The sequence below is a fragment of the Hydra vulgaris genome, chromosome 13 (genome assembly GCF_038396675.1).
Source record: "Hydra vulgaris chromosome 13, alternate assembly HydraT2T_AEP".
Classification (NCBI taxonomy): Eukaryota; Metazoa; Cnidaria; class Hydrozoa; order Anthoathecata; family Hydridae; genus Hydra; species Hydra vulgaris.
Genome location: NC_088932.1, coordinates 26,461,899 through 26,489,873, shown reverse-complemented (window position 1 = coordinate 26,489,873; position 27,975 = coordinate 26,461,899). Strand labels below are relative to the sequence as shown.

Here is a 27,975-nt window from a genome sequence, read left to right as displayed (position 1 = left end):
TAATGATCTAACTCAATAAGTTTACTTCTGTTTATTTTATATCTGCAATTAGTTATTTTCATCTTATGAGTATTACACCTGTTTAGTCGATCATTTCATAATAGGATTCATGTATCAAAAGAGTATGCAATGAAAATTATTCAGTTTTTTTAAAATTGAATTGCTACTCTGAAATTGATTTCTGCAGCAAAATTAAATGGTTATAATTTTTTTTTACAAAATGAGACTTTATTAGTGGCTAGCATATTTTATAAATATATTTCAAACATGAACTCATGCTCTGAAATTGATTTCTGCAGCAAAATTAAATGGTTATGATTTTTTTTTTACGAAATGAGACTTAATTAGTGGCTAGCATATTTTATAAATATATTTCAAATATGAACTCAAATGCTCGGTGTTAAATAAACGAAACTATTTTCAAAGTAATAGCATATTTTTTTATGTATTAGAATACATAACCTTGTGCCCAGGTTTTGTATTCTATAGAAAATTTAAACTTGAATACATTTATAAGGTAGAACTGACTAATTTATTATCCTTGTAATTTTCAAAAGCTATCTGGTTTTATATGATCTAGTTTTTTTTTTTTTTTTTTTTTTTTTTTTTTTTTTTTCAAAAAAATACAAAGCCGTGTGTAAGTAATATAAAGTTATTTGAAAACTTTAGTCTGCATTATGAATTTCGCTGTTATATGCTTTAATATTATGTAGTTTACATATTTAGATGATGAATATTTTTTTATAAGACAAAACAAATACAATACACAAATAATGCAGCAACAAAGCATAACAGGTATATGTACTTAATGTATTTAATGCCTAAGTAATTGATGTATTACCAAATAATTAATCTAATTTTGTATTGTGCTTGTATTTTTAATTTAACTAAACTAGATTAAAAATACAAACAATTATTAATACAATAAACTAATAGTTTATTTAAAGTATTTTTTTATTTTTAATAAATTTAATACATCTTTGTAATTTGTAACTTACTAACCTATGAAACTTACTAGTTTAACTCTTACCATAACTATTTAATACCCTTTTATGTTTTAAAGGCTCTAATTTTTTTAATTATTTAACTTAATTAGTTTAATTACTTTTATATTACTATATGTAGTAAAAATTTAGTTAATTACTTAAGCCAACAATTTACATGTTTAATTTTGAATTTATTTTAAGGTTATTAGGCTATTAGGTCAATTAAGTTATTCGGTTATTAGGTTATTTAAAGTCTATTAGGTATTAGGTCTATTACAATTTTTTTATTTCTTTCACTTCTAATAAAGATTGATAGTAGTTTGAAAAATTTTGATTTAGAGTAATTAAAAACATAATATTATTGAAAAGCACAATAAAAAAAAAGAAATTTATTAGAAAAAAAAAGATATAACACATATTTTGCAACTTTTTTTATTTACTACAAATATTACCCTAGAAACAAATTTTAAACTATAAACAGTTAAATTTATCTTTTACAACTTTAGAAAATTGATGCTATATAAAATTTGTTAGATAATGAAAAGGTAACAAAGTTGTGTTTTTCTATTTTTTGAGTGTTGAGTGATATTTCAAAAGAAACTTATAACTTGATCATTTTACTATTAAAAAGACTTTTAATATGTTTTTCTTCAAGTTCTTATTCTCACAAAAACTTCAATTTATTTTATGGATAACATCTTTTTTAACAAAAACAACTTATACCTTATGAGATCTAAATAAACAAACAAATTTATTTGTAAAATTCAAATCTGAAAAAGTATTTAAGTATACTTTAATTATAATAATAATGTTTTTTAGATGCAGATATGGTTAATGATATCGTTATTTCAAAAAAAAGATCACGATCAGTGGAAGAGTTAGTTTATTTATTTTTTATAATATCAAGTATAATTTTATTATTGTATTAAATTATTGAATTTAATTTATTATCACATCCTTTTATTTTAAAATGTAGTAACTAACCAGAGTTTAATTTTGCCATAACTTGGTTTGATAAAATGAGAATGGGTCAGGTTTGTAGCCAAAGCTGAATAATGGAGATAAATCATAATTTTTGAGACATTTAAATATTCAATTCTTCATTACCTAAAATCTTACAAACTTTTTCTTAATTTTTCTCTCAAAAATATCTCAGCCTCGTCTTGTTGTCTGTTACACAGTCATTTCAAGTTTTCTTACAAGTACTTCTAACAACAACAACAACAAAAAAAGAAATGCAGTTACCCAATCATTTGTATCTTTATGCTCTACATGTTCAAAAATCAGGCTTGATGGCTTCTCTGCTTCTGATCTTTTCTTTAATAATGAAAACATACTAAAACATCTTATTATGTCTATCTACCTCAATCTTCTTCTCATAATTTTTCACCCTAAATCTTTTTTTTTAAATGAACAACCTGGTAGGAATTTTGCTAGTGACTACCTAGTGATATTCATGTTGATAAGGACAGCAACTTGGCCACAAGGATCGCTAGCTATTTAAGCTAGCAACAACTCATAACCATTAGTAAAACAGCAATTTGGCTGTTTTTTTTTATTGAAGTCATTTAAAGTCATTTAAAAGGTATGTCAATGACTCCCATTCTTGTTTTAACTTTACTGTAGATGCGAAAAACTTTTAAATATTACTTAATAGCCAACATAAAAATATTCAGTACACCACGGAAATTGAAAATGAAAATAACACGTTAAACTTTCTTGACATAACTGTTATTAACAATAAAACTGGTATATATGGTTTTAAAGTTTATTGTAAAGATGTCATAGCTAACATCCAAATCCAACCTAACTCATGACATGATCCAAAAATTATAAACAGAGTTTTCAAAAGATTTGTTCATAAGGCATTATATTTATGCTCTGATAATAATATTGAACAAGAGTTATTATTTCTAGTTGATGTTTTAGTAGAAAATGGTTATAAAAAAATAAGCCTGGAAAATATTATAAAAACCTCTTAAGAAATTTACATAATAAAAAACAAAATATTTAAACTCAACATTCATCAATATCATCAAAAAATGTAAATCTTTACCATAGATTCCAGGAACTACCCTGAAGTTAAAAGAAGTTTTCAAAAATTCAGGTTACAGACCAGTCTTTAAATCACCAAAAAATTTACAACATATACAGGCCTTGTTACGAGATTTCATGCGTAACAAAAATGCTTAACACATTTTTAATTAACTCAACGTAGCTTACATATTTATATTGTTAAAAGTTAAATTGCATCACTAGAGTAGTTTCAAGTACCACATTGTTTTTTTCAAACCACGTTAAAAATCATTAAAACTTTTTCTTTCAATTATTTAACTTTTACAGTTTAACTAAAACAAAAGTTATAAATAGAATCTTAACTCATATTTGAAATACATTATTAAATTGAATCATATTTCTGTGGACAGTACTTTGTAAATGCCGAGAAAAGGCATTTACAAAGTACTGTAAGAGAAATCTTTTTTAATAGTGTCCCATTTGTATAAGGTAATGTGGATGTTCTTATTGCTCCTTTGGTATTTTGGCCAAGATATTATCTTGTTAAAGTGCAGATACATTAAAGAAGATTTTTACAGCATACATAATTCCATTCCCTTCAGCAGATTAAATTTTTTTAAAGTTTTTAAAGTGACTCTGTTTTTATTCAAAATGTTATCCATTTGATAAATAATGATAATTTGATAAATTTAAAAAAAGTATAGAAAGATTGACTATTTCATTTGTTGAAAGCCATAGTAAGCATAAAACCCCTTATAAAGAAAATGTCATTAGGAAATAACAAATAACTATCATAAGCTAGAAGTTTATTCTGCTTTATTAAAAATATATTGCCGTTATCTTTTTTTTAAAGCAATTCTAGTCTAGAAACAAACTTAGGGCGCATTAAACAATAGCCAACCTTACTAAGTGTAATAGTTATTTTACTTTAAAATATAATTATTGTAGCCACATGTGTCTTTAATTTTTTTCCAAATGAGGCCCGTATAAAATTTTCTTATCGGATAGTTATTAACTAAGTAACATTTTAGTTGTGAGCAATGTAACAGTTCCTGTTACCAAAGAAAGGTCCATAAAATCATCGTGATTACAGGGAAAACATTTTTAAAAAACATTTTGGGTTGAAAAGTTGAAGGTTAAAAGTAATAAAAAGATCTGTTTTTATTTTGTTTCTTTCTAAATAGTTGTAACAAGTTTCATTTATTTATAACTATAATTTCATATTACTTTACAGTTTAAATAGTGCTTAAGCAAAGCAAAAAAACTATCAACAATTTTTAAAAAAAAACTTGACTTTGGTAAAGTAATCGTCTACTACTCATAAACTTGTTCAACATTTCTTATCGACGTTCTTTTTATGATCAATCTAAAAAAATAATTGATAATGGAAAAACTTCGAAAAGCTACACTTTGACGTTAAAAAGTCATTTATTTCGTAATTTGTAAAGTCTAATGTTGACTCTTCCCTCTTCTTAAGGGGTATAGGGGGTTGGGGAAAGGGCGACAACCTCCTCACACTACCCATAAATTGGGCCCTGGGTCTTGCCAATCGATGATCAGACAATACTTAAATCAAAAAAGTACTTATAATTAACTTATAAAAGTACATATGATTAACTTATAATTAAGTTAATCATAAGTACTTTTTTTATGTATTTTTACACTTTATTTGCACTTTATTTTCTTTAATTCATTTTTAATTAAAAAAAAAATTATAAACAAACCTTTTTTTTAACTAAAAATCAATTAGTTCACAATTGCTGTTAAATGCTTTTATTTACGACAAATGTCTTCTGAATAAAATGTCACATAAACGACATCAAAAGATAATTTAAATATTCCAAAAGATATAAGTTTTCGCGTAACATAAAACTGCTGAATGCGTAAGCAAGTCGCCTTTTCACACATAAAATGTGAGCTGCATAACGTTTCTTAACAAGACCTGATATACTTACCACTAAACCTCCTCTTCCTATAAATTCTTACCCAAGTGTGCACAAACTTGAATGCTCCACAAAAAATGCTACATCGGTGAAATAAAATTAAAATTCTTATCTCGCATTTACCAACATCAGAAAAATGCATGCGAAGGAAAATGGGGTTATTCAGCAATAGCAGAGCATTTAAAAAGTTATCATGGTAATTCTACATGGAGCGATAAAAATACTTAAAAAGTAGAGGTCAACAATTTTAACAGAAAAATGAGGGAAGCCATCGAAATACAATGCTATAAATGTGCACCTTCAGATAGCGAACTGAATCAAGATGACAGAGGTTATGTCACAACTTCCTTTTGGAAACCTATATTTCGATATTTGAATCAAATTTGTTTTGTTTTTAACGGTTATATATATATATATATATATATATATATATATATATATATATATATATATATATATATATATATATATATATATATATATACATATATATATATGTGTGTGTATGTATATACATATATATATATATCTATATATACATGTGTATGTGTATACATATATATATATATATATATATATATATATATATATATATATATATATATATATATATATATATATATATATGTACTATACTTGACAACAAGGTTATCTATACTCCCTTGAAATATTGTATATAAATTAACTCAAAAATTAAAGAGTTACATCCATAATGGAAGTTTTTATTTAATTATGCATTTTTTAAATTAAAAAAAAATGTTTGAATAATGAATGCAAGGTTTTACTGTTTTATAAGGAATTTGAATAAAATGTTTTTGCCAATTTTATTTTAAGTATTTTATATAATGTTAATAAAACATTTGTTTTTCCGTTTTTTACTTTAATTGTTATGTTTACAATTTAAATAAAAGGTTCCTTTTTAGAATATATAAAAAAACATTTGTTTTGCCATTTTATTTTATTTGTTTTCATTTTAAATTTTAATAAACCATTATCATTAGGTAGGGTTTCTTTTGTATTATTCTATTTAGAATTTCATTAAAAATGTTTGTTTTTTCGTTTGTTATTTTAATTATTTTATTTAGAATTTTAATAAAATGTTTGTTTTACTCCTTTCTTTTTTAAATTAGTCTGTTCAGAATTTATGTAATTAAGTTTTTCATTTTTTATCTTATTATTTATTTTTAATTATTATTATTTATAAATTTTATTAGAACTTATATAAAATTCTCTTTTTTTCTTTTTTCTTTTAACAAATTTAATTAAAATAAAAAATGGAACGTTCATTTTGCTGTTTTAATTTTAATTATTTTATTTAAAGTTTAAATAAAGTGTTTGTTTCGCTGTTAATAAGTTTAAAATATCAAATAAAATTAAAATCTAAAATTCTGAGATTGGCAATAAATTGCATGACCTATGTCACTGTCATGTTGGCTGTTATGTCGACATTACCGAACGCTGACCCCAATTTCAAGGGCTGGTTATCTTAAATATATTAAATCCAAAACTAAAAAAATCAAATTTTTTAACTTGTAAAAGACTAAATGAAACAATAATCTGAGGGAAATAATTGCTCAAAAATTACCAGTTAATCATAAGGTTATAACGTTATATATATATACACATATACATATACACACATATATGGCACAGATGTAAACCTGTGTGACATTGTTTCCTGCCTAGGATAATGAATGCTGGATCTACTTGACTGTTGTCATAGGTTTTTGCTTGTGTCTCTTCAATAATGGCTATGCAACTCTTCCTGTTATCTCCTAATAAAGATACAGCTCTAAAACTCAGTTTAATGGTTCTGAGGCCAACTGGTAGTAAGATTTCCACATGAGGAGCCCTATGTTACAACTTATGGTTAATTAACAGGACTGATAAAATTGCATAGCTTAATGCTTAGGAGGTCGTGCTCTATCTATGAATTAGTCAAGTTTCTCTTAGTGAGACTAATTTAAAATCTGCTATTCCTTCTTATGATCTCAGTATTGATGGGTAGAATATTTTGATTCGCAAAAACTCTAATAGTCACATGCTTGACTTGAGGGTATACATATGCATCAATTTACCTAATTGTGGTAAAATCAGGTTTGAGTCCTTTGACCATTATTTTATGTGCTTCTGCTTAGCACCTCTTCACTCAATAACCTTTCTCTTTGTTTTTTTATTGTTCTCCTACTTTCCCAAGACTGACTCTTTTAGATGTAATTTCTGATCACTTTGACCATGCCCTCTCTCTTTACCCTTCTGCCAATATTCTTGTTATTAGAGACTCTAATGCTCATCACACTGAATGGCTTGGCTCTAATGCCACTGACCCTCCTGGCACTAAAGCCTTAAAGCACTAAAACTTTTTGCATTTCTCAATCTCTTACTCAGATAATTAACTTAGTAACTTGCTTTCCTGACAACCCTAATCATTTATCTTCACTCCTTTATTCTAGCTTGTGTTCAGTTTCTTCGTTTTCCCCTTTAGGTGGTCCTGACCATGCAATGATCTCTTTAAATGTTTCATCTCGTACTTTCTTTTTGGACTCACCCTGCCATCTCACTACTTACTTATACCCCAAAGCTGACTGGGTTCTTTTTGTGATTTTCTTTGTGACAGTCCTTGGGGTGATGTCTTTTCCCTTTCAGCTGGAAAATGCACCTCCTATGTAACCTCCTAGATTCAGGCAGGAAAGGAAGCTTTTATTCCTTCTTGTCAGTTCCAAGTCTAACCTCATTCTACTCCATGGTTTTCACTCTTTTGTGCAACTGCTATATCCAATCGTAATCATTTTTTCCATCTTTTTCAAAAGAATAACTCTCTTGAGAACAAACAGCTATTTATTATTGCAAAAAACTGTTGAATAAGATGCTGTCAGATGCTAAGCTCTACTATTGTATCTTATCTCAGAAGTTAGGCTCTAGCTAACTTCTGAGATAAGATACACCAAGATATACTAAAGTCATAGCTCGGTTAAACTCTTCTACGGCTTGTGGTCAAGAACATTCCTATCATTGTCTTACAAAATTGTTCTCCAGAACTCTCTTCGATTCTCTCTATGCTATTTAATAAGTGCTTGACTGAGTTTCCTGTTTTCTTGCCTGCTGGAAAATGACATCTGTTGTTCCAATTTTCAAAAACTCGGATGAACATTTTGACCCCTCCAATTATTGGGCAATCAGTCTTCTTTCTGTTATTAGCAAGGTCTTTGAGTCTTTGATAAACAAATTTCTCACATCCTATTTTGAGTCAGATAACTTACTGTTAGAGAGAAAGGATTGAAAACCTTATTGTGTTTTTGATTCTCTTGTTCTACGGCTGACTTGTTAATTGCTGTGACTGAAAGACTTTATTGTGCATAAGATAGAGGCGGAGAGGGTATTGCAATTGACATATCTAAGGCTTTCAACATTTCAACAACTTTTGGCATGCTAATTTTCTCCATAAGCTTGTTTCATAAGGTGAATCTGGGAAAGTTTTTGAGATTATCAAATTGTTTCTTTCTAACGCTTTATTAAAGTCATCTTCAAAGGCCAACACTCTTCTTTATTTCCAGTCACTTCTGGGGTACCTTAAGGTTCTTTCATTGGTCCTGTTTTGTTTCTTATCTACATAAATGATCTTCCCATCAGCATTAGATAACCTTGAGCGAGATCTGGTCTCGTTCTCGTTTCTCGTGAGAAATGGGACTTCTTGTGAGAAATGAGAAATAGAAAATTCTCGCAAGAAGTAAAACGAGACTTAAATATTATATTATTTTCCAAATTAAAAATTATTATAATTTACAAAATGCCTAATAATTTGTTTTTTTGATTAACTTATTTTTTGACAAAAACAAATTAAATTTTTAATTAGATTTTTTAATTAGATTTAAAAAAAAAATCTAATTAAAAAATTTTAATTACATTTTAAATATTTTTAATTAGATTTTAAATACAAAAACTTTTTGTATAAAATGGTGCACTTTCTACTTAATTTCATTAGTTTACCAGTGGAATTCAACTTGACACATATTATTCATATTGAAAAGAAATATTCTTGCCTCATTTCAACGATCAAAAATGTCACCAAGAAAAAACAAAATCTGGAGATATTTTCAAAAACAAGTAACAGTGCTGAATGCAAGGCGTGCAAAAAGTCTTTGAAAACAAAAGATGGAAACACAAGCAGACTTCATCGTCACCTCGAAAAAAAGCACAGTCAAGATTACGTTGAGTATTCTGAAAAAACGACGACTCTTTTCTTCCTCCTCCTAAGAAGAAACAACAAACCATGGTCGAAATGCTTGAAACAAAGTCCAAATATGACAAAGACAATTCCATTCAAAAACAGTTTGACTCTGCAATGCTGGATTATTTTTGCACTGATCTGGCATCCTTTTCAGCAGTCGAAGGAAGAGGTTTCAAGAAATTGTTTGACATTAAATACCTTAAACTGAGCCTTCATCACAGAACAACATATTCAAGAAAGTTTTCAATTCAGTCAAGAGAAGTTCAAGCTGGAATGAAGAGCATAATAACGAAGATTACGCCAAATCTAAAAAGTGCTGCATTTACTTCTGACCTTTGGACTTCTAGAGCTCAGGACAGCTACATCTCTTGGACTTTTCATGCTATTGACGAAAATTGGAGACAACATCACTGGACCTCCCATGTCCAACAGTTCCCAGGCAGACACACAGGTATCTTAATTGAAGGAAAGCTGGATTCTTTCTTAGAAGAACTAAATTTGCCTGCTGATTTGCCAATGTACTCCGTGAATGACCAGGCAAGAAACATGAAACTTGTAGTCAAATTGTCAAAGCGCCTTGACCAATACTTGTGCAACAATCATATTTTGCGATGTGCAGTTCGAGACTCATTTGGAATGACTGCTGGAATGGATGATGCGTTGCAAACATGCAAAGATTTGTCTTCTTTAACTCACCAGTCAACAGTTGCAGCTGAGTTGCTTGAATCAGAATCATATGCTCAAGGAATCAATTTTAGACAGTTATGCCAATCTGTTGACACAAGATGGAATAGTGAACTGGATTGCATGGCTTCTGTCCTACATCTAAAGAGTGCAATTATCAGCAAAGACCATCAGTGCATCACAGTGGAAATCAATCGAGGGAGCAGTAGAAATTTTGGCACCACTTAAAGAAGCTACAGAAATGTGGTCGGCTGAGTCTATTCCAACAATTAACACTGTCGCTGATTCTCTTTATTTAATCCATGACAAAATTGCTCAATTTATTGAGACGAATGGGAAAAATGGCATTATCCTTAACTCACAGGTTAAGGATAATGTTGAGTGCCAACCTGTTGCCAGAGTCCTTTCAGCAGATTTGTCCCCTAATTCAAAACTGAAGTGCAAGTTAAACATCAGACTTGAAACACAAGAGCCAACATCTGAACTGAATCCTATTTTGAGCGAAATGTGCCAGTATGAATATCTCCCTGATGCCAAAAAAGACTTTCCGATTCTTGATTGGTGGAAATTGCATTCAAATACATTGCCAGAACTCTCTTCATTAGCTAGACAAATTTTAGCTATTCCAGCAAGTTCAACTAAATCAGAGAGAGTTTTTAGCTCAGGTGGAAATGTCGTCCGATCATCCAGACACAACTTACACCCAGAAAAAGTAGAATAAATCATCTTAATCAGAGAAAACATTGTCTTGTTGGAAAAGTTTGGCAAAAAAATTCTGAATTAATATTTGAAAAAGTTGTTTACATTTGACAAATGTCATTTGTGTCTCTTTGTCAAAATCATGTTTACATTTTTTTTTTTACTTGGATTTTAATAAATTCGTTTTCAAAAATTGTTCAATTTCTCGTCTCGTCTCGTTCTCGGTCTCACGAGAAGTACTAACTTCTCGTCTTGGTCTCGTCTCGGTTTGAAAAAACTTAGTCTTGCTCATGGTTAGCATTAGATCTAAAGTAGCTCTTTTTGCTGATGACTCAATTTTATACTCCTGTCAAGACAGGAGTATAAAATTGAGTCAAAATAAAGAAGACTATTTGTCAAAACAAATAGTATTCTTTTTTTGATTGCTTTTAACAGGCAGTTGATCTTGAAACTGATCTCTCTTCTGTGATAGATTGGGGCTTCTGTGATAGATTGGGGCAAACAACTATTGCACTACTGTTGACATTTCTATATTAATGAATGACAACCCTCTAACTGAGTCCTCTTGTTTATGTCTTCTTGGATTACCATTTACTACTGACCTTTCATTTAAACCATGTATTCAATCGATTGCTAATGATGTTCTTTCTCTTCTAGACAAAGTCCAAAAGCGCATTGTAAACATAGTTGGACTTGCTTATCTGCTTATCTGTAAAGTTGCATCTCTTTTTCTTTTCTACAAATAATATTATAGCTGCTGCTTAAAAGAGCTATCATCTCCACTAAATGCTATTATTTATAGTTGCAACAAACTTAGGTAATAGTATAGAACTTATTGTTCATGGGTGATTAATTAATTACAAAGGAAATATACTGTTAAACAATGGCATACAACCAACTTATTTGAATCTCGAACTCACATTCTCCTATTCACATAAGATCATTAGTGATAGAAAAGCTCAATGAAAGGATACAAGAGTTACTCCAAAGAGCAAGCAAGATTTGCTCCAAAAAAGTTCCTTCTGGTGTAACCAAATGTGCCTCACCACTTGTGGTTGTAAAAAAAACAAATGGAGATTTATGCATATGTGCAGATTAAAAAATAGGTGTTAACCAAAAGATATTCTCAGATTCATATCCTATTCCAAATATTGAGACTGTGTTTCATAAAATGGCAGTATTGAAATATTTTACTTAAATAGATCTCAAGGGAGCTTATCACCAAATTGAGATGGAAAAAGAGGCACAAGAAATAACAACAGTTAATACCCCTATCAGATTTTAAAGATGGGCATACTTGCCTTTTGGAATGAAAACTTCATGTGCAATATTTTAAAGAGCAATAGAATCTGTTTTTGGTGATATATGTGACATCAATAAAGATCTAGAATTAACAACTGATGCCAGTGAAAAAGCAATATCTGGAATACTATCAAAAAACTGTCATCCTGTATTGTATCTCTCACAATATTTATCAGATGCAGAAACAAGATATTCTAATAGAGAGAGATGTGGCTATACAACGCTTATTGTATGGTCTACTCTGTGAGTAGTCCATACAATAAGCGTTGGCTATTGTCTCACTCCCTATTGGTTATTGTCTTGATATCAATTTAAATTTCCTACCCAAAAAAAAAAAATGCCTAGCTCTGTGAATAGAGACTATTGTCTCTACTCACAGAGCTAGTTATTTCAGATGTTGTGAATTCTGTTTCTTTTATTATCTGCTCAAGCAGATAATAAAAGAAACAGAAAATGATAGAGTATTAATGGATATTAAAATTAGAATTAGCAAGAATATTTGGAGCAGATGGCAGAAAGACCTTATAAATCTAACAGAAATAAATTAACTATTGAAAAAGGAATTTTATGTAAAGGTGATCTTATTGTACCTCTTAAAACAATGAGGAGGAAGTTAATCAAATCATTCCATGATGACATAAATTTTGGGACGATGCAAACTTGATGCAGATTAAAATAAGAAGCCTGATGGCTGCTGTCAAGATGTTGAAGAATATCTTAAAAACTGAAAAATGTGTGGAGATAAAGGTGAAGAAAGAGAGAATATTACATTGATCATGTCTATGCACAGGGTGTTGGACTGTTTTTGATTCTTGTAGATTCTTTTGGATGGCCTGAGTTATTAAGGTGATTAGCAGTGAAGCTGCCACAGTGAAGGCAGTACTACAAAGTGTCTTTTTCAAGAAATGGAGTTTTGGTATCAGATAAAACTGCAGAATTTTATGATACCACTTTATACCAGTGACTGAAGAAAATAGGTTGCTTACCTTATAAAACCTCACCTCAAAGAATGGTAGAGACAGTCAAGATGGATTTAAAAGCGTATTCTTTAGATAAAAGTTTATTATGTGGATATTTAAGTAGAATGACTTTAAATTACAAGACAATACCTCGTGCAGGATGTTGAAGGAGTCTTTCCAAGATGATGGGAAGGCAATTAAGATCTTTTTTTACTCTCTCTCTCTCTCTCTCTCTCTCTCTCTCTCTCTCTCTCTCTCTATATATATATATATATATATATATATATATACATATATGTATATATATATATATTTTTTTTTTCATATATATATTTTATATATATATATATATATTATATATATATATATATATATAAATATATATTTTATATATAAATATATATATATTTATATATATATATATATATATATTATATATATATATATATATATATATTATATATATATATATATTATATATATATATATATATATATATATATATATATATATATATATATATATATATATATATATATATATATATATATATATATATATATATATATAGATAGATATATATATATATATATATGTATATATATATATATATATATATATATATATATATATATATCTATTTATCTATTGGGCTTGGAGCAGTGTGCATACTATTATGATTTTTTTAAAAAACGTTTTTAGCAAAAATATTTTTATCATATTTTAGGCTGCCTGAATAAGTCAAATAAGCAACAATTTTCAAAACGCTATCCTTTAGCTAGAAATAATTGATGACTGCCATTTCTCATCAAAAATATATTAAATATGAGTTGTAGAAGTATAATATTTCACTTTAAATACTCACAAGCAATTTATTTTCTTAAAAATATCTACATAAAATTAACAAATTCGCAAATTCCGTGCATGATCATTCAAGAACTGCATTTAAATGATTGCTGTAACTCAAGGATACATAGTGCAATCCTGTAACTTTCTGGAAAGCTTTACTAATGTTTAAAACATTATTTTAAAAATACATATAAGGCTGAAACTTATATTTTCTGAGGAATTTAAATTTATTCATTTAGTAACTAAAATTTGAGTTTTTCTGATTCCACTTTAAACTAAATTTATTCTTTGTTAACATTACTAATATATACCAATTTTTGTTTACAAAATATTTATATAGCTGAGAATTAAATGAGAGAAAATTTGAGATCACCCGTTTTATTATTATGAATAGAGTAGACACAACATATCCGAGTGTCTGTGCGTGATTTTTCGGAAATACCCTATATATATATATATATATATATATATATATATATATATATATATATATATATATATATATATATATATATTGATATTGATATTGATATTAATTCACTCCCAACAAGCCTGCAAGCAACCACTATTAAGTTGAAAGTTACTAGAAAGCAAAGAATAGTGTTAAAGAAATACGAAGATATATATAAAAATCTAATGCACAATAGAATCTTTCAGTTACAGCAGCTAGTAAATCAGTTGTAGAACAAAAAGATCATTAAAAAAAGTGTATTGATTGCCAAAAATTAAGTTATTAGACTAAAGGTGGGATGTTAGAAATTTGTTGATAAAAGATTCAAATTATATATAAAGACTCAAATATACAGTCATACACACACACACACACACACACACACACACACACACACACACACACACACACACACACACACACACACACACACAAATTAGTGAAAGCACTTATCTAATTTTTTTATCACATTTATCTAAATTTTGTACACTTATCTAAATTTTTTAAATCAGTCGTAGAACAAAAATATCATTAGAAAGAATGTCTAAACACCAAAAAATTCAAATTATAGAAAAATATTTCACAAGAAGTTGAGAGTTGTTATAATTATGTAATAACTGCGGTCTATTTTAATAACCAGACATGGAAGAAAAAAAACTATGCACGAATACTTTAATGTAACAATGGGAAGTTATGGGGGAGCAGAAATTTGCAAATATGTAGGCTTATATATTTTTAATTCCCTAGCTAAAATAGTTTATTCTAATCAATTAGGCTTATCTGGCGATGATGGTTTATTAATAATGGAAAAAAATCAGGGCCTCAACTTGAAAAAATCAGAAAAAGTATTATAAAAATTCTCAAAAACATTGGCTTCCAAATTAAAATAAACATTCGTTTAAAAATTGTGAATTTTGTTGATGTCACATTTAACCTCTCGGAAAATACTTATAGGCCTTATAAAAAAACCTAATGGTTAATTATTGTATATTAATACAAATTGATTGTATATTAATATAATGATTGAATTTATATTAATTTTATTAATACATTAATTTTATTAATATAAATTCAATCATCCCCCTCAAATTTTAAAATAAATTCCTATTTCAATTAACAATCGACTAAATCAAAACTATTCTAATGAAAGTATTTTTAACTCTTCCAAATGTGCCTATGAAGTTGCTCTTAAAAAAAAGCGATTTAAAAATTTCAAGCCCAAATTTGAAACAAAAAGTGCAAAAAAGTGAAATAGAAATATAATTTGGTTCAACCCTCCGTACAGCAAAAATGTTTCAAAAAATATTGTAAAAGCATTTTTAAAATTAATAGATAAACATTTCCCTCCCTCTAATAAATTGCACAAAACTTAACAGAAACACTATTAAAGTAAGCTATAACTGTACAAAAAATATCAAAAGAATCATAAAAAGCCACAATTTTCCATTGATTAATAAAAATGAATTTCTTAAAAAAAAAATTACTGAAAATTGTAATTGCAAGCAAAAAATTGACTGCCCTATGAATGGCAAATGCTTTTTAATCAAAAAGTATTTAAATCAAAAATTATTATTTACAAATGCATTGTTTCCTCACAAAATAACCCTGATAAACATTATATTGGCTTAACCGAGGGTGAATGGAAAAAATGTTATGCCAACCACTAACAATCTTTTAAACATAAAAAATATGTATGAAAGTGTACGCAAATATCTAACTTATGTAAACTTTAAATTATTGAATGTTAAAAATTATATCAAGTTTTACTGTTACTTGAAAATTGCAATGCAGAATATATCCTTTTTTTTTTCTTTATTTTTTCAATATCTTCACTTCCAACAAGGTTGCAAGCAAACACAATTAAAGTTGGAAGTTACTAGGAGAGATAAGATAAAGTTTATATAGAAAGATAATGATTCACAGACAAAATTTTGATTTATAGCATTTATTTGCTGTTTTATAAAGTTATACCATCTTTTGCTTATTAAATAGTGGTAAAAAAGGTTGAATGTATAGAATGCCTTAGTGTCTAAAGTGATTAACTCACTGCGTTTCTGAAGTGGGAAGGTTTAAATTCTTTCACTTGCACATTTAATTATTTTTTATATCTTTTCCAATTTTCTAAAATACAAAATAAAATATTTTTAAATTTCTATAGATATTGTATACATAACATATATACAGATGTTATATACTATTCTATATTAAGATATTATATTCTTTTTGCACTCTTATTCTGAAAATGTGCGTTTTAATTTTTCAGAAAAAGAAGGAAAAAGCAAAGAATAATGAAAGAAAAGATTGCTGCCCCATGCCAAACCCTTAGATGTAGCAGCACTCCTTTGCGGCAGTAGGCTATAAAATAGTTGATGTACATACTGAATCCCCTGCATCTACCTCTTTTAGTATGAATGTATAATGCATAAGTGAATGTCTAATGCTGCATTTATATATATATATATATATATATATATTATATATATATATATATATATATATATATATATGTATATATATATATATATATATATATATATATATATATATATATATATATATATATATATGTGTGTGTGTGTGTGTGTATTTATATATATAAAGTCAAAGTGTGTATATATACACAGTTATATTATAACTGTGTATATATACACCCTTTGACTTTTTTTACAGGGATTATTCAGATGAAGATGTAAAGGTAAATGAAGATAAAGTAAAGGTTGCAAGGTATCTTCTTTTTTTTAATTTTACTATTTTTTTATTTTGATTATTTGACTTATATAATTCCTAATTTTATTATAAGAGATCTTGTACATAAAACTTTATTCCTATAATAAAGATTCATGGATAAATAATAACTTCTCTATTTTAATGAAGAGAAATTTTTAATTTTAAGTAGTTGTAATAATTAAGACATTAAAAACAACAGACATTTTAATTAATTATAATTTTTAGATATAAAAGTATAATTTTTTCAAGTTTTATTTATATATAAAAATGTAAATAAATTTTTTTATTTTTTACTATTCTTGTTAAATGCTTTAAATAAACAAGATAAAAAAAAAAAAACAGGTGATTTTAATGTCTCATACTGACTTGTAAATTACCTTTTTTTTACTCTAAACGACTTATCAATTATTAAGCCATAGTTCAATCTGGTTTGAGTTGGATTAGTAGCTGTAGATAATGGTGGCTACCTTTCTATCATAGTAATATCAACTTTGTCAAGATTACTCTTAACTCTGTTAAGTTTTCATACTCAAACACAGCATTTGTAGTTAAGTTCCCTATAGAGTCATTCCATGTCAAATCAGCAGGCTTATGTCACCCCCTGTTTTGGGTTTTGCCAGTTTTTATATATTTTATTGAGTTGAAAAATAGAAAAATAGGTTAGAATGTTTAACTTCTTATGGGTCTTAAGATATTCAGGTTTTAATTTTCTTATTTATAAATTAATTGTCATTAAACAACAATACTTTAAAAACAGAATTAAATTTAAAATTAACTAATTAATTAAAGTATTAGGCATTGAAAATTCTTTCACATGGCGGATCATAATAATTTTTTCTTCAGATTCAGACAAGTTTTAGTGTAATTCAAAATTCAGATTACTCTGTTATCAAAACAACTTTATTTGAAATCAACATCAAATCAATATATATATATATATATATATATATATATATATATATATATATATATATATATATAAATATATATATATATAAATATATATATATATATATATATATATATATATATATATATATATATATATATATATATATATATATATATATATATATATATATATATGGGCAATTCCACGCAAGTGACGGTCGTAACATTTGACGCGTTTTTAGCCATTAAAAATGAACCAAGAATGGTATTTACATGAAAATTTCCAGAAATGTTAAATACTATTATATAATTTAGTATTCAAAAGTTAAATTATTCAAGTGTTCAATTTATTTGAAAAATCAACTCAACGTAGCGTGACGGTCGTAACGCTTACTTTTTGACAAATCTAAACAAATAAACTTTGTCAATCTTTATGCAGCCATCTACTCAGTGCGAAAAAAAATCCTTAGCTGTGTTCTTTAATTACACATTGAACTTACTATATGGTAAGTTTCATAGTTTTCGCTTGAAGTTTTCCATGAATTTTATTAAGTTTTATGTCGTGACGGTCGTAACTGTGACGGTCGTAACGAAAAAGCCAAAAATGAAAAACAACAAATAACGCAATAAATGAAATAAAAAAAGATAAATGACTATAAAAACCAATTAAATTATGTTAAAAAATATGAACTTTATAACATTATCAAGGTTATCCATGGTGATTCTTCGGGCAAAGAAACTTTCAATAGTTTACTATCACAGCACAATGAACATTTCATTATCCAACATTGGTACGTTGGGGGCTTGCACAATACATAATTTTCTAACCATTTATTGCAATACAAAAGAAAAGGTATTTTACTTGCCAAAGCAGAACACAAATAAGTAAAATTACTGTGATAAATACAACCACATCAAGTGGTGTATCTTTGCACGTAAGAATGTATGTTGGCCTTAATTCACAAAACTTACTAAATTTAATTTTTTTGTCAGCACTCTCCTTGTTGGGTGCTGAATATGGCCTATGCAGTGCATAGGCCAAATTCAGCACCCAACTGCTCTAAAATAGTTTGTCTTTTATTTGGAGATTTTGGAAGAGCCTGTTTTGTCCTAAATATGTTATTTGATATAAAAGAACCCAAATTTTGTGTGAGCAATTATATTAAAAAATCTATGTTAATATAATAAATACTCGTGTAATGCCTTTCTCATTGACGATTTGCAGTTATAAGAATTGTCTTGCGTAGAATTTAGACTGACGTTAGTTATGAAATTAAATTTTTTTTCATTCTTAGCCTTTGGTTGCGAACCTTCGCTTGATTTTTTTGTTTATTTTCTTTTCTTGGTGTCAATAACTGCCTCCTTAGATAACTTCTAATTCTTTCTTTTTCTAACAAAGCTTTTCTGTTTCTTGCTCTATAAGCTTTCGATCTTTCAGCATCTGATTTTGGCATTTTAAATATGTTATTAAATATAACGGCTGCTGTTTATGATATATGCTCCGTTATATATTTTAAAAAAACCCGCGAAATGTTGTAAATAAAAAAACAACCGCGAAATCGATTAAACCAAAAAGTTGCAGGGCAAACTATAAACAACGTTTAATCTAAAAAAAATTGCCTTTTTAATAAAAGTTTTTATTTCTTAAAAAAAAATTATTTACATCAATTTTTTGAAAATAGTTACTTATGGTTTCAAAAAAAACTTTAACAAGTTTAGTAATAAAATGAATAAACAAACTGCAAATTAAACAATAAACAAAGTTGATTAATATTATAACTTGGTTTAAATGACGTAAATCGTTTGAAATGGATTATATCGTTCGCGCTTAAACTTTTATTTTTTAAGTCAAGAAGCCGTTACGGAAAAGCAAACGTGTCGTGATGGTCGTAACGTACTTAGTAACATGTTGAAAGGGTGATTTAAAGCATTTTAATGTTTTTTTTTTAAAATGATGATAAAATATGTATGAGTATCTTTACTTTTACCATGGTTGTAGTTTTAAAAAGTTCGATACGAAGGATAGAAAAAGCTTTTCGACTTTTTTTTGTGACGGTCGTAACGTCTTGTTTTCATTAATATGTTCTTCTTATAGACCTAGTTAGAGTTCGTTTTTATAAAAAATATTATGCATAATGTTTGATTTTGCCTTTTAGTCAAACTTAGAAGTAATAGTTATTTAAAAAAACAGCACTGAAACTTTTTTCAACGCTTCACAACATAACTATATATAAACGTCAAAAAATGCTCATATAACCCTTACAACTTTAAGAGTATGTTATAGTATGATAAAATTATTTTTTTTAAAAATTTTTTACTTAAAAGTATTCTTAAATAGTTGGAAAATAAATTTAATGAAGTTATTATAAGTCGCCGAGAATTTTTTTTTTTTTTTTTTCTTCCTCTTTTACGTGGAATTGCCCATATATATATAACCCATAAACATCTTTTTTTCCAACAAGGCTGCAAGCAACCACTATTAGAGTTGGAAGTTATTGGAAGAAAAAAGGTGATGATTGTGGAGCAAGATAACGATTGACAGATGACTTTAAAGATTGCAAATTATATGAATCAGAAAAGCAAGATGGAGAAAGCGAATTGCAAAGAACTGATGTTCAAGGAAAAAAACTTGAGGAATAAGAGTTTTTGGAGCACTTATGAGCAGTTACAGAAAAAGGATGAGACTTAATTGAATGACGAGTAACACAAGAATGAATTTTAGTAGATTACACAAGAGAGGCTAGCTCTTTAGTGAACAATGCCACCTTAGATGTGAGAATGTCTGGAAGACTGTTAATGTAAATTAAAAAGAGTATAAGGCCAAGGATTGAATTTCATATCATGAAATGGACAGCACTCTTCTTCATATCTTGTAACTTCAGGAACCCCTGAAGTTACAGGATATGAAGAAGAGTGCTGTCCATCAAGGACAACTTTTATACTACGATAGGAAAAGAAGCATTTGATAATCTTAAAGGTGTTACCAGATACACCGTAAGAAGTTTATGGAGAAGACCAGCATGCCAAACTTTATCAAAAACTTTATAATGTCAAGAGCGATAGCCTTAACCTCTCCACCTTTATCTAATGCACAATAAAACCTATTGGTTATTACTGTTAGCAAATCAGCTGTAGAAGATCGAAATCCATATTGATGATCAAAAAGTTATTAGATTCAAGATGAGATTAAGTGTTTGTTAATTAGAGATTCAGAAACCTTACTTATGATAAGAAGAAGACTAATGGGTCGGTAGTCAGACAAATCAGATTGCTCTCCAGAATTTTTGAAAATAAGGATAACAGATGCTGCATTCCAGCAGGCTGGAAAACAAGACTCTGATAAGCACTTGTTAAATAGTTTTGAAAGTATAGACTATAACAGGTATGTTGTCCGGGCCACAAGGTGTAGAAGAGTCTAAGCAGGAAATCATTTTATATACAGAAGCTGGAGTAATAAAAATGTCAAGCAATGTATCAACATGTTTGTCAGCTATATCAGGTAGAATGCAACTGGTGGAATCAAGAGATGATGTTGATGAAAAGTTCTTAGCAAATAATTCAGCTTTGTCTTTAGGTGAAGTGACAAAGTCTGAACCATACAAGAGAGGTGTAATAACAGATTTGGCCTTATTACTGAAACTATTAAAGGTTCTTCAGAAGTCACGAGGACCTAGTTTTTGGAATGAAATACAAGATTTTTTGACCTGAGAATAACTTTGGCATTAGACAAAACCTTTTTTACTATGGTTTCTAGCAGTAACGGATGATGCGGAAATTATCGGACAAATCCTAATTTCATTATTTGAGCATAATAATTAGTTTTTGTGGCTTATCTTTGATTTTATCACAAAAACTGATTATTACTTGAGCATAAGTAATAATCAGTTTTTGTGGTAAAATGAGGTTAAATGCAGCTGAACGAGAATCTTTTCGAAAGCGACTAAAAATGTTTTTTGTAAATAAACCTAATATAAAAAAAAAAAATTCGTAAATCATTTTGAAAAGGAAGGATTTGCTCAAAGTACAATATATGATAACCTAAAAAAACTTGAAACTGTTCAATCGTTTTCAGATAGAAAGCATCCTGGTCGTCCGACATCCTGGACTAGAGAAAAGAAAGCCGAATTAACGAGACTTGTCAACAATCGAAAAGGGGTCAGTCAGAGAAAAATAGATATTAAATTCGGTGTAAATCAATCGACAATTGGTCGTCAGTTAAAAAAAATGAATATTAAATATAGAAAACGTGAAAAGACTCCAAAATACACTATAGAACAACAAATAAAGGCAAAGAAAAGAAGCAGGAAACTAGTTAACCAACTCTATAACACAAAATCGCTTCTAGTCATCGATGACAAAAAATACTTTTGTTTTGCAGGGGACAACATGCCTGGAAATTCTGGATACTACACAAACAACAAAAAGACATGCCCAGAACGTGTTCGTTTTATAGGAAAAGAGAAATTTCCAAAAAAATTATTAATGTGGAAAGCCATATCTGACCGTGGTATGTCCGAACCATTGTTTCGCACTTCCAAGGCTGTAGCGATCAATTCATCAATCTATATTATTGAATGTTTAGAAAAACGACTTCTTCCATTTATTCACAAGTATCACGGAGACTTATTATTTTGGCCAGATATAGCAAGTTCTCATTATTCTAAAGATTCTCTAAATTGGATAGACCAATATGTCTATTACGTTGATAAAGAATCCATTCCCCCAAATGTGCCTCAAGCACAACCAATTGAAAAGTTTTGGGGGCATTTGGCACAGAAGGTTTACGAGGGAGATTGGCAAGCTTCAACAGAGCAAGTTTTGATTGATCGCATTAAACTAAAACTACAAGAAATTGATTTAAACTTTTTACAGTCGCATATGAAAGGCGTCAGAGCAAAATTGAGATCAATTGCAGATGGTGGTGTTTTTTCATATAAAAAATGATATATTTTTATTAAAAGATAAATGCTTTATTTTAAAAAAATATAATAGTAGTTTGTTATTTTATTTATCAATAAGTTATTGGCGTTTTTATTTTGTCCGATAACTTCCGCATCACCCGTTAATAAACAGATGTTTGTTTTCTGGAGAATTGTTTTGCTGATAGATATGGAAGTAATGGTTTTGATTGGAAACAATGTGAGGATAACCATGGAGAAGAATGAAGCTTGACCTGGAATCATTGAGAGGGAATAAAAGATTCCATGCCTGCCTGAATTCAAAAAGTTATGTAAGAAGCACATTTGTCAGCAGGAAGGCGAAAGATTTCTACCCAAGGGCCATCACAAAGAAAATCACGGAAAGAGTCCCAGTCAGCTTTAAGGTAGTTGTATGAGGTACGATGATAGGGGGATTTAGGTAATGAAGAAGAATGAGATAATAGTTTTAGAGAGATGAAACCGTGACCAGAAGGGTCACGGTTTCATCTCTCTTAAACTATTATCTTTTTTTTACTTCTAAATTATTTGCTATTAATTGTAAATTATTTGTCCTTTTTTTTTCAACGAAATTTTGTTTATCTTTTTAAATGTATTAACTTTAATTATTCTTACATTAAACAACTTTTAAACAACTTTTAAAATTTTAAACAACTGTCAATTATACATTAAAATAAATCATTATCAGTAAATTGTTATTTTATTTATAAGTGTTTTGCTAATATGTGATGTAATTTTTTTAACCTTCAAGGTATAATTTAGAATATTTTTAATTCAGCGCGTTTTTTAAATGCTTTTTAAAATAGCCGCGGTCAAATTGTCAAAGCAAAATGTGATTTGCTTGGTCATATAATGACGTATGATCGTATGTCTTTCTCTGAAAGACTGATTCAGCACCAATACCATGTCTTCTTTGTGATCGCAAATATTATTAAAATTTTGAGATTGTGCTCCGTACAGGGATGCGGAGTCCCAAAAGGACTCTGGCTTTATATCTCTACTTTTCATGAGATTCAAAGACTTGAAACTTATTGTTTTTAAGCCTGGAGTCCTGGAGTCCCGGAGTCCTTGCCGCCATTATACTTAAGGACTCCGGGCTCAAAAAATGATTGTTCCTCTAACCTAAAAGTCTTAACTTTTTTCCTATTAGTAGTCCATAAACTTATTTATATTTTTAGAGCTCCTGGATACCAAAAACTAGGATAAAGTGGTGTCATCAGAAAGGAAGCAAAATGACTTAGTTACCAGTACACCATTTGATTTATAGTATATAATAGTAGGATGAACTGTATATTTTGGGATTTCTCTGTAAAGTCACCAAATATTATAAATTCATTGTGATTTAATCATTCTTTATAGTCTTTAAGGTACTAGGCTTGAATTTTATCTTTACACTTTATATTTCATTCCATGAAATACTATTTTATCTATTTTATTGCATAAAAGTTCAATAAAGTCTTCAATATTTGTTTTTTGATTGATTAGTGTAGTTCTATCTTTGTTTAATATATTTTCTATTGATTAATTGTTATTTCTATATCACGATTGTCAAACTTTTAAAGCATTCTGATGATAGGTACAGTGACAAACACTGTGAGTGTCAGTTGAGTTTGTCGGTTATACACTATTAAAGGTGAAGGCTATGAAACTTGAAAATTCAATGTTTAAATTAAGTGTTCAGATTTGAATGGTTTATGGAGTTCTTTTATAGTTGTTTTTTTTTAATTCAATTTTTTTTTTGTTAATTCACCTCACCAAGCCCATAAAGCCACCAGAGCCGTGGCTAGGCTCCCTCACACCCCCAATGGGGAAGGGGGGAGGCAGGATTTTTAGGGGCCCTTTTTAAAAGTTAAAAAAAAATTTTTTTGTTTTTTTTATAATAAAAATATCTAAATATATACTGTTACTGTTACTATTAATAAAAAAAATTTGGCTCTTTAATTGTTATATTAACTAAATTATGCAAGCGTAAAGAAAGGTGAGAAAAGCAATATTATTAGTGCAAAAATAATATTGTTTAACACTCTCGAAATCCAAATTCAAACTTTATAAAAATCTGTTAAACTAGAGTAGGTATTGACATTTTTAAAAATTTCTTTGGATATTTCACAGGCAAAAAATTGGGATCTAAATATTTTAGACAGTCGAGGTCAATCTTATGATAATGGTGCTAATATGAAAGTAAAAGTAAAAGGTGTTCAAGAGAGTTTTCTGGAAATGAATCATAAGGCCTTATATGTTCCTTGTGCAAACCATTCACTCACTCTTGTTTTTGTTGATGGTGTACTGTCTTCCATCAGTGCAATTTTTTTTTTTGGTGTTCTTTTAAGATTATATACACTCTTTTCATCGTCTCCTCCTCAATGGGTAATTTTAAAATCGTGTGTGGCAATTTATGTCAAACTACAATCAGATTCCAGATTGGAAAGTAAAATCTTGGGGAGATGAATTGAAATTTAAAAAGTAAAAAAAATTGCTTTCAAAAAACATGTATTTTTTGAAAACTTAAAATTCTGACTAAAGTGGAAAATGCAAGCTTAGACTAACTACTAAGTTAGTTTTTTTTTATATAAGTAAAAAATGGTATACATCTAAGCAAAAAATTAGCCTATGGCATTAATGGAAAGTTGCTAGCATGGATTGAGCATTTCATAATCAGTAGAACACAAAGAGTAATTATGGGTGAAAGTATATCTAATTAGTGTCAAGTATTTTTTTTTTTAATTATTCACCTCCCCAATGCCGAGAAAGCCACAACAGGCTACTTTTATGGTTAGAACCCTCTCTCAACTCTGAAACACAAACCTCGGTGAACAAGGTTGCTGCGCGGAGAAATGTTGAGCTCAGTACTACCAGGGACATGGTGGTGTTGTTAAAGAAGTTATTTTTTCAAGAAATAGCTTCTTTAACAACAAAGTAATTAAAAACTGGGAGTTTTTTGCCAGGCAATATTGTTAAATGTCCTTAAACTTGTATAATTGCTATTATAGCATCTTCGCATGCTCTGCATATTTGTATATTGTCGCTACAGCAAATTTTACTATTATGTTTCTTATTTTGTTTTAAACAAAGAAAGATCCCTTTAAATTTGTGTTGACAATACTTTTAAAACTCAGCAAAGCAATTGGACACCATTAATAACTAAGTTGTATATCAGTATTTTGGCTTTGCCATTGGAAAAGAAAAAACTGTTATGTTTACATGTGTGGGTTTTTCTTACTGGATTAGCAAGAATCTTGATCTATGCAGTTTAAAATCACATTGTTTTTGGACAGATTCAACAATCCACTCAACTGATTGTTGTTTTATGATACAAAAGATGTGACTTGTCCTAACAACAGGCAGAGGTATTAGGCTCTTGATTAAAGAGATGAAATTTATTCCAACCAAAAATAAAAGAAAATATAAAGTTACATATAGGCAATAAACTTTCCTTTATACCATTAAATAAAGCTTCCAGCTTAAAAAAATTTTATGAAACTATTAAATTTATCTTCAAAAAAATTTCAATACTGCAAACACAAATGGAATGTTTGTGGAGGTTTGATGGTGATTGCCCTTATTTTAGGATTACAACTAGGTATACAAAACACTGTTGTTTTATTTGTATGTGGGATAGCAGGACTGAAACAATTATTAGGTTAAGAAAGACTGGCCTAAATAATAATCTTATAATCCAGGACAAAAAAAAATATTAACAAATCTCTATTGGTAATATATTTTTAATACCTTTACACATAAAACTTAGGCTCATGAAAAACTTCATTAAAGTTATGGATAATGAGTGAAAAAAAAAATACTTTGTAAAAACTATGGACATGGGTAACCGATTTTTTTATTTGATAGAGTATTTCCTAAACTGAGTGAGGCAAAAATTAAAGAGGGAATGTTTGTTGGTCCTCATGTTATGCAGTTAGAGAAAAATGATATATTTAAAGAAAAGCTTAGTGATTTGGAAAAATCAGCTTGTGAATCTTTCATTAAAGTAACTTCCAATTTTCTAAAACATCCTTATAAGTAAATAAAAAATGGCTCCTCTGAGTTATTTATTGATGATACTGACAGAAGTGTTTGTGCACATTCATTTGGTTGCTTAAACTTGACATTTGTAAATGATGATCTATAATGGTGCACTTCGTTTTTATAATTTTATAATTTTTTTTTGCAAATCTTGTTTATTACAAATATCCATAATATAACAATGTTTATATTATAGTTATTTGGAAGTTTTACTAAAGTGCAACATCTAGGAATTATTTTTACATGTAATCTATATGTCTATCTCTCTATCCATCTATATTTTTAAGTATATATACAAATCTTGTGGACTATACTTTTTAAATCTCAAGTGGACTATACTTGTAAAATCTCAAATACATATACAATCATGTTCAAAGGTCCTACAAGTTTTTGGAATGCCAAAATAAATATTTTTATGAAAAATATGAAATCTTTTTACTGGATTTCTTTTCATGCATAGTTTCTGTCTCTGTTACTTTCTAAAAAACTAAATAGCCTTGCTAGAATATGTTCAGCACAAAGCAATTAAATGGACTCTTAGCTTAAGACACAGTTTTTACTGTGAATCACTAAAAAAAGTAAATCTACCACTGTATTTTTGACATTGTGATTTGTATGGAAGTGAGACTCAAATTTATAAGATTGTTTATCATTTGGACAAGTCAATGTTATTTATCTTTCTAAATTTATTTAATCTTTGTTGCATGGTCACAGTTTTGCTTCTCTATTCCCCGCTTGGTCTGTAAAATTTTAAAACAAAGAAATAATTTCTTCTCATATTTTAAAGATTTAATTCATCGAAAAAAACTGTTTAAAAATTTTTTTAAAGAATTATTTTGCTGTTATTACAAAATTAAAAAATTACAAAACTTTAATCTGTTTTACCAATTTGGGAGTTGTTTAAATAAAATGCTTTCAGGAGATATCTAAAAAAATCTAAAGTTCAATCTCTAGTAAGGAGATCTGTAATAGATTGAAATCTAAAATACAATTTAACTGTATAACTTTAATAATTAAATTATTTTAATTAAAAAGAAAAACTAAAATTATAAAGGTTTTATTCTACAAAATATATAGCTGTTTAGAATGTAACTTAATAGCTGTATAGAATGTAACTTAAAGTGATGGCCAATGTGTTCTCCTTTAGGTTTTTAATCACCAGTAAACTTCTTTTTAGATGTTTACTGGTGAAGTTACTCGTAGAAGTGTTACCAAAGATCATAGCAATATAAGATAATACGTCTTTCAAACAGGTATCAAACTCCTAGTTATCAAATTGTTTC

General features: G+C 28.3%; 1 protein-coding gene across 2 annotated transcripts in view; it reads left to right on the top strand.

The window, feature by feature from the left end:
• The first annotated feature begins 717 nt into the window (after positions 1 to 717).
• LOC100211035 (aryl hydrocarbon receptor nuclear translocator 2) overlaps positions 718 to 27,975 on the top strand; it is a 98,779-nt gene continuing 71,521 nt past the window's right edge. For both annotated transcript variants that reach the window (XM_065816619.1, XM_065816618.1), the window contains exons 1-3: positions 718 to 795; positions 1,806 to 1,863; positions 16,788 to 16,841. In XM_065816619.1, coding sequence (XP_065672691.1) covers positions 774 to 795; positions 1,806 to 1,863; positions 16,788 to 16,841 — 134 coding nt within the window. In that variant the 5' untranslated portion in view covers positions 718 to 773. The remainder of the gene's footprint in view (positions 796 to 1,805; positions 1,864 to 16,787; positions 16,842 to 27,975) is intronic.